Source organism: Thunnus thynnus, chromosome 12 (genome assembly GCF_963924715.1).
Source record: "Thunnus thynnus chromosome 12, fThuThy2.1, whole genome shotgun sequence".
NCBI lineage: Eukaryota > Metazoa > Chordata > Actinopteri > Scombriformes > Scombridae > Thunnus > Thunnus thynnus.
This window is the reverse complement of record NC_089528.1, coordinates 18,454,842-18,463,705: the sequence shown is the minus strand read 5'-3', so window position 1 is coordinate 18,463,705 and position 8,864 is coordinate 18,454,842. Positions and strand designations below refer to the sequence as shown.

Genomic DNA, 8,864 nt, shown 5'->3' with positions numbered 1-8,864 from the left:
CTCTGTACTGTAACTTACAATGTTAGAAGGACAGTTATGTATTTGCTAATTAAACAAATATAATAGGATCTCCTTGCACTGATGTGCAGTTATTAGTCTGCAGTCCCCACAACCCACTCCCTAAACATGATGGATTCAAACATAACTTAAAGGTGCAGTGTGTAGAATTTAGTGGCATCTAGTGGAACAGACTTAGCAGAAATGAAATATAATATTCATAAGTATGTTTTAATTAGTGTATAATCACCTGAAAATAAGAATTGTTGTGTTTTTGTTACCTTAGAATGAGCCCTTTATATTTACATAGGGAGCAGGTCCTCTTCCACAGAGGCCGCCATGTTTATATAGTAGCCCATAACAGACAAACCGTTACACCTTTCGTGTTTTTGCAGCTACTGTAGGTTCTCCTAAACACTTGGAAGGGGAGGTGTATTCATTTGGTTGCAACCTGCAGCCTCACCACTAGATGCCACCAAATCCTACACACTGGTCCTTTAATAGTGTTTAACATTGCAACACTGCACCTGCAGATTTTTAAATCTACTAAAATCAAGGCTCAGAATGACAAAGCTCTCCCAAATCAAGTCTTGTGATGAACCCCGTTTTAGCTAGCGAGTTAACCTTTGGCTAACTCATTACTGAGTCAGGTTTAGCATACAGGTTTAATTGGTTTGGCTGGTTAAACTTCACACACAGTCTGATTTGATTTACCTCCAGATGCTGCAGCTGTCAGTCGCTCCATGTGTTGTGTGACTGTGTGTCTGTGCCCCCCCCTCCTCCCTAGATCCGCCCCTAGGCCGTCAAAATAACATCCAAAATAAATTGAGTCTAGTGCCAGAAATCAAATCCCCCTAAATATACCACTAACCCTTCATTGCCTTTCAACTACTCTCACAGGCTGTTTTAACAAAAAAATTTAATCAATTTTGCCTCATAAAAAAAAAATTAAAAATTAAAAATTAATAAATGCTTCAGTAACTTAATGAAGCAATACACAATCATAAAAGAGATAGAGATAAAACAAACTGAGTGTACTAAAGCTATATTACACCATCCTCGGTGAACTTCCTTTAAACACCATTTATTTACTTAATTAAGCTTAATGAATAATCAAACATGTGAAAAGTAATAAAAGGTCACATTCTTAGAGGGAACAGTACCTGCGCTGGATCTCTACTACCAAACACTGTTCAGCGTTCCAACTAAAACACGAGGAATTAATGCACAACATAACAAGGTTTGGATGGACCATCACTCGTCCAGAAACAGGTTTGTTCATCTAATAAATATGCCAGCAAACGAGAGCTGCAGTGTATAATAAATGGCATTCTGACTATATTATTCTAATGAGCACAGGTCACATATCAAGTACCTGAAGTGTGGTGTCACCCGGCAGTTTCCTTGACCTGGTTTTTCTTACACAACCCAACAAGGAGCGAGAGAGCTTACTCACAATATAACCGGTTGACTAAGTTGTCAGCTAAGGCCCTCTTGTGGGAAAACTAGAAACTGTAGGTTCAGCTGGGAAGTCAAATAAACTTACAACATTGAGATTTGGGAGTGTTTTTTTTTTTTTTTCGCAGTGATTTTAATTTCAGAAAATCACAAGTTCATACACCTGCCATTTTCACTAGAAGTTGAATGCAAGGGTTTCAGAACAGAACAGGCTTCAACGTCTGTTACATGTCAAAGAGCTGCAGAACAGAAACATATTGGTATCGTGTCAAATACAGATATATATATATATTTATAAAAAAAATCTTTCTTACCTTGTGACACTACTTTTAGACTACAGCCACAGTTCAATACTCATCAATCTGCATGATATTTCAATGAACCTGCTAAGTTTGACTAACAACTCAAAAAAAAAAAAAGAAAAAAAAAGAAAAAAAAAAAGAAACGTGGCTTCTCTTCGACTAGGTATTAGTTACAGAACATGCCTTCTTACACACATCTTGTTCTTTACTTCAGTGATCAGTCATTTGAACAGAAAACTACTGGGACTCTGGTACCCGCCTCTGCGTGGCATCATGCTTTCCTCTTCAAGTCCACTCAAGCTCAAACAGGTCGAACATAAAAGTCATTGTCAAATAACTTTATTCAAGGCGAATAACTGTGGTCTTGTAGTCTTTTAACTATCTACTCAGTGCCTAAACTGCAGGGACATTTTTTTTTTTTTTTGAATGAGCTATGTAATAAGAAAGTCCAATCTTGCTCTTGCTGACGATATTGTTGATGTGCGAAGTGAGCCTCTTGATGATTTTACACAATATTTCTAAGAGAGTAAGGTTTAAGACAGAGGGTCAAAACAATCCATTACGATTAAGTGCTGTAGGTTTGTCCTTCTGGTGGTTGTGGAAGCTTCATATTTTCTTTGGACATCATTAGACGCCTTAACTCTTGAAGAACAATTTTAATGCTATAAGAATTCTGCCATTTTGCTAATATTGGTATGCTACGTGAATCCACCTGTGAGACACAACAAAGACAAAAAAAAAAAGAAGAAAAAAGCAGATTAGTCATTGTGACAGGACGGCTGACAGTGAGTTATTGCACATATCACATCTGAGGATCACTAAACTGCAAGAGTTGAGCTGATATGACACACACATACATAACCTTGTCGAGTTTGTGATGACACTCACCGTCCCGTTGGAATTATTTATCCCATTCATGCTAATTTTTGTTACAAATCTAACAGTCGGGGCTGTCTCTGGGTATCTAGGTCCACACTCCACTTTCAGACTGTATATCCTGTTCTCATAATTGGTCTGAAAAACAAAGAAGCAAAGAGAAAAAATGATTTATGTTTGTCAAGAGTATACAATAATTGTCTGTGCTGGAATGGAAATCCACACACTGCAGTGAGTAAACATGCTGTAACTGAGGAGTTAACTGCTCTGCTTACTCTTGCTGGTCCAATGATCATGCCTGTCCACCGTGTGAGAGTCATGTCTTCATCATCCTCGAGGCCCCAGCTGACTGTGCCATCACCTTCGCCCTTCTGGCCCTCTTCAAGCTCCTCCAACAAGCGAAAATTGCGTGGAACTTTAACTCCTAAAATGACCAAAAAAAAAAAAACACACAAACACAGATTTCAAACAAGAGATAAATGAAATACACTCCATTTCTGAATAAAGCACTAACAGTGAAAAGCTTTTCTCCCGGGAAACACTGCAACATGCAGCTGTGATTAATTACTGCAAAGTAAAAGTACAATGTGATCGATCAATCGCCTACTGAGCTGAATCACACACATCTCATCTCATTATCAATGGAGTTATTAGATGACGGCAGCACAATACGCAGCATTTGCTGTGTCTTTCTCCCCTTGACTGTCACCTCTTTACTGCCTAATAAATAAATCTAATAAAGACATAAAATACCCAAAAAATAATTTTTATAATAATATTAACCTAATGAGGATAATATTCTATATCATGATAATGTAAAAATTTCTTCTGACTTTAGCAAAGGCTGGTATAGAGCTGAACGACAAGTCTATTAATCATTAGTCCATCAACGGGGAAATCAGCAACTATTCTGATTGACTCCTTTAATCATTCAAGTCATTTATAAAAAATAAAAATCCCAAACATTTGATGTTTCCAGTTCAAATGTGAGGATTTGCTGCTTCTCGTCTTAAATAGTAGAAAACTGAATATTTTTGGCTTTTGGACCGTTGGATAAAATAGGTACTTTGAATATGTCACTTTGGAAAACTATGACAGGCACTTTTCATTGTTTTCTGATGTTCTATAGCCCAAACAATTAATTAATTAATTGACAAAATAACTGGCAGATCAATCAATACTGTAAATAGAGTTGAAACGACTGGTTTATTGGTAGAAAATTAATCTGAAATGAATAATTTTCTCTGGTTCAAGCCTCTCTTTTAGTTAAATCTTTGTACGAAAAATATCTTTGGGACGTGGGCTATTGGTCGGAAAAAAACATTTGTAGATGAAAATATGAAACACTGAAAGAGGCTTTTTTTTATTATTCTCTGACATTTTAACTAAACAATTAATTGATTAATCGAAAAATAATGTCAGATTTATCAATGATGAAATTAATTGTTAGTTATAGCCCTGGACTGGATTTAAGTCGACAGTTCTTTGCCTGAAACAGAACTGCAACATGAATATCGAGGTGTTTGTCGATGTTGGAGCTCAAACTGCGCGTCCTTTCATGAAAACTGATGCAGACACACGTTCATATTTCCTGTCATAGAAAAGTTCTGCATCCAAATGAGTAAGTGTGAAACAGAAAGACAGAACTGGTTTATACAAGAAATGACTCGACAGATTAATAATAACGTACACTGACCATAGCAAATCGCACATCCTCGTCTACCTGCATCTAATCTGATACTTTGTTCACAAGGACATTCACCAAAAGATATCTGATGCTGTTGAACACTGACGCTTAATACAATCAGCACTCGACAGCCGTTTGGAAACAGTCATGAGATTTGAAGCACATGGGTCTATATAGGGCTGGGTGATACAGCGATGTGATAATTATCACAATAAATGTCAAATCATTATTTCTTTCAGGTTTAAAGGCTGATTTTTGCTCCCGAGTGAAAGTTAATTGTGGTTTTAAACTTTTCTTTGTGGTCAGAACGTGACAAACACTCGTCAACATTTCACAAATCTGAGGTATAACATTCAAAACAATTATGATCATCTTTTTTCAACATCAAAATATGCATGAGCAAAATTAAGTAAAATCCTTTTTCTGTCATTTTTTTCTCTACAAAATAAATATCCTAATAGAAAAATGAAATGCTGCAGTCTGATACAACACATGTAAGATGGCTCAGACTGCAAAGTTAGTTACATGTCCAGTAACACACGATAACATAAGTATAACACAGGTTAGTTTCTGTAGCTACAAATTACAGATGCCATGCAGACTATCAGTAGATGCTACAATTTACAGATGTTCCTTAAACACCTCATATGCAGGCTACTGCTGCTGGTAGTGTTTTTGCTGCTCTCACCCGAGTTATTTTTGCTTTAATCTTCATCATAGCGGCTAATCAACTGCTGTACATCTAAACTTACAAAGCTCTCCCTTCTTTTAGCGACTTTCTTGCTAATCACACAGTAGTTTTCAGATCTGCTAGGTACTTAGCTTAGCAGTTAGCGATGGCTTCTGTCTCTCCCTCTCAGTTTAATTATACTGAACATTTGTTATATTTCTATCAAGGAAAATCATATTGATATAATTATTTTGATGAATTTTATCGCCCAGCCCTAGGTCTATACTGCTGATTTTAAACAAAATGATTCAGGGTAACTTGCAGTCATTTTATGACTTATGTCATAACTGCCGAGCTGATGATAACATCACTCAAAACTAGTCAGTCAAAGTGTTGAGCTACTGGGAAAATGTTCTCAGAAGACAGTTCAGGCGTTGGCATTAAACACGCAGGCTGACAGGCACTCACGGCGGCGTGAATGATGAACCACTTACAGCTCATGACTGGAGGAGTGGTGGAGGTTGAGAGGGAGAGCACTTAAGTGAAACTACTGCTATTCATAATTATGATCCTAAAGACAAATTCACAGAAGAGGAAGTGAAAAGAGCGTTTTTTTTCTCTTTCTTTCTTTCTTTTTTAAAAAAGCCCCCGTGACTAAATCAGGAGACGTGGTGAAAACATTCAAATTGTCCCCTGCTATCGAATCGTTCATATCACTTCACGCAATGTCAGACTACATTCATCATACAGACTTCAAAAATCACTTTTAAAAATCAATAGCAGAGGCCACAAAGGAGGATTGATTTTTAAGTGGCACATGACCTCTCCCATTTTCTTAAAAGGCATTTTGTCACAGAGCGTTCAGGATTTTTAAGCCCTTTATCACCACTCAAACACTGGTACAGATTAAAGCTGCAACTAACAATTTATATTATTATAATAACAATTAGCCTAATCTGCTGTTATTTTCTTGATTAATAAATCATCACTTAGCCTATAAAATGTGCTATAATAGTGAAGAATGTCTGTTATTTCCCACAGCCCGCATTGACGTCTTCAAATGCTGTTTTGTTCAACCAGCAGCCAAAAAACCCCCAAAGATATTTAGTGTATAATTATATAAAACAGATAATAGCAGCAAATATTCACATTTGAGAAGCTGCAACCAATAAATGTTTGGCATATCTGCTAAAATCAACTAATTGCTGCAGCTCCAGTACAGATTACAGCCCGACCAATATTATCAGCCGATTTGAGCTCATCACAGATATGTTGTATCAGGATATCTGTTGGCCGACAGCTAACAAGAAACTGAATTGCAGGAAATCCAATACAGGCTTGCCAACACCACTCAATTTAATTTAATGCTTTTACTCATCATGTTTTTGAACGTTTTATAGGCCAAGTTTATTTTTTCTTATCTTACTTAATAAACTCTATAGTGCATGCATTGATTTTTCACCATTTTCTCATATTTTATAGACAAAACAATTGAGAAAATAATCAACAGATTAATCGATAATGGAATTAATTGTTAGCCACAGCCCTTTATAGAAACAGGTTGCTGATTTAGTGTTTATCAATTAAAACAAATGTTCAAGTGTGTCTTAAAACAACAGTCAGGTGCCCATATATACAGTGAAAGAGGTTTTCCTCGCTGTAATCATTCCTCCTGTTCATACGGGCTATTAAAAGATCTCCTTCAAATGTGCTTTCAATGTAAGTGACGGGGACAAAATCCACAGTGTGTCCACACAGTAATTTTGTGCAAAAATGCATTTAAAAGTTTATCTGAAGCTTAAATGACGCTTCAGCGGTCTGAGTTAGTCATACCAAGTGAATATCTGCCACATTTACAGTCTTTTTAGCATCAAATTCCCTCAGACAGTGTTTCCCTGTTGAGCTGCGGTGGAAGTATAGTAACAAAAAGACAGACTTTGGCACTAAAAAGACTGTAACGTTGAAAAATATCTACTTGATTTAACTAATTTAGACAGCTGAAGCTTCATATTAGCTTCAGATAAACTTTTAAATACATTTCTGCACAGACGGAAGCTTGTGGACTCTGTCCTCCATCACTGACATTGTAAATTCATTATGAAGGGATCTTCTAATGGCCAGTATGAACAGGAGGAATAGTTACAGCAAGAAAAACCTATTTCAATGTTCATTGTTTTAAGACAGACCTTTAATGTTGCTCCTTTCTTGTTTGCTGAAGGAAGGCCGTTACTATCCTACCAGTATGGTTAGGATTAGCCCCAGTTTGTACTTCTCATGAATTATCAATACTCTATACTTTTATTTTTAATTTTCTCTACTCTAATCTTTGGATAATTTGTATTATTATTGATATGAATGCAATGTTGTTCCTACAAGCAGTTTGTAACATATGTCAAAGTTCTTGGGGGAAAATATAGTATCATTACATTCATACAGTGTAATGGTAATATAATACATGTCAGAGACACACACTAAGGCTTGGTCAGGATAACTGGATTTACTGGTAAACTGTATGTGCGTGTCGGTCTAACTAGTTATTCAGCTCTCTCTAAAATCTAAAATAACCTCGTGCTTCAGTGCGTTTCAAAGGGCATCACTGTTTTACAGTCTCCACTCCTTTTTAAGGCATGTCATCTATGGCACTAGTAACCTAAACCATAGCCAAGTTAAAAATGAATCAGCAGGTCGCGCCAACTTGCCCTGAGGTAGTTTCGATTATGAGCAAACTGACGTTACTTCCCCGTTTTCACACCTTAGTAAAATGTTTAGTTTGTTTGATTTAAAAAGATATATACATATAAGTAGAGAAGGAAATTAATCTGGTTTGATTTTTAAAGGTCATATTGTTTTACTGTGATCTTGAAGAGTGTATTTTGCAAGTTTGAGAACCACGCTTGCTTCCTGCTGAGGCAAGCACGGGCTCCGGCTATTTGCTGAAACGCAGCGTGCCAACTATAGTGTAAAGCTATGAATCCCGCAGTCCCCTCTATGCAGTGCCAAACATTTTCTTTAAATGTTGTTCTAGGTAGGCCTGAAATCCAGTCACAATCTGACAATAACGTTAGAAAGTAGAATGCTAATGAGAGCATAAAACATTCCCGTCACAGTTGTGTTGCAATGTGCGGTGTGTCGCAGGGAAGCCATTAAAATCACCACGTTGTATTTGTTGCTATTTAATCATTTTGATCACCTTGGGGAATATTAAAGCACACAAAAGGCTTATGCCTGGACATCCGATAAAACAGAGAAGTTACTCCGATGAAGTGAGCAGGTAACCGGGACGTAACGGGGCGGACAGTCGCTGCCGCGGTCAGAATATTCTAGCTACGGAAGCTAACTAGCGGTTGTTTACAACGGTCATAAAAACTGCAACATATACACCTTATTGAACTTTTATACCGCATGTTTCTGTCTATAGTATGTTCTTAGTGTCACATAGAGGCAGTATTAGTAGTATAACCGCTCGTTTTCAGACACCTTGAGCTATTTTAGCTAACTTAACTAGAGAAAGCTATTCACAACGCCGCCTCGCTTAAGCTAGGTTAGCCAACACCGCAGCCTCCATGAAATAGATGGCACCCGTGAACACCATCGCTTCAACCGAGAAGAGAAGGGAGGGGGTGTTCTTTCGACAAAACTACACCTCAGAACAACTTTATAAAATAACATCTCAAGTGAGGAAATCGCCACGTTTGCCGTCCGACATGTCGGCGCGGCCCCGGGCTTCGCTATGGATGTTAAATTTGAAGGCTCACAAACCTGAGGAGGCCGCCATGTTCTTCAGCCGAGTCCAGAAGCACACTGAGGTGTGACGTCACGGCAGCGTCACGCCGGCAGCTCAGCGCAGTGATCCCAACAAATGGGAAGAAGAAGA

The 8,864-nt window shown here is 37.6% G+C and overlaps 1 protein-coding gene across 1 annotated transcript; it reads right to left on the bottom strand.

The window, feature by feature from the left end:
* Nucleotides 1-1,547: 1,547 nt before the first annotated feature.
* ube2v2 (ubiquitin-conjugating enzyme E2 variant 2) lies at nt 1,548-8,864 on the bottom strand. The gene is made up of 4 exons (XM_067606065.1): nt 8,750-8,864; nt 2,909-3,057; nt 2,646-2,771; nt 1,548-2,469 (listed from the first exon to the last, which is right to left on the bottom strand). Exons 1-4 carry the CDS (start codon nt 8,763-8,765, stop codon nt 2,323-2,325), a joined length of 438 nt encoding a protein of 145 aa, XP_067462166.1. The 5' UTR covers nt 8,766-8,864; the 3' UTR covers nt 1,548-2,322.

Excerpts from the sequence above, each read along its gene's own strand:
- ube2v2 (XM_067606065.1), bottom strand. Across the intron at positions 2,772-2,908 it reads TGATCATTGGACCAGCAAGA|ACCAATTATGAGAACAGGAT; the intron begins GTAAGCAGAGCA and ends TTTGTTTTTCAG. Across the intron at positions 2,470-2,645 it reads TAAATAATTCCAACGGGACG|GTGGATTCACGTAGCATACC; the intron begins GTGAGTGTCATC and ends TGTGTCTCACAG.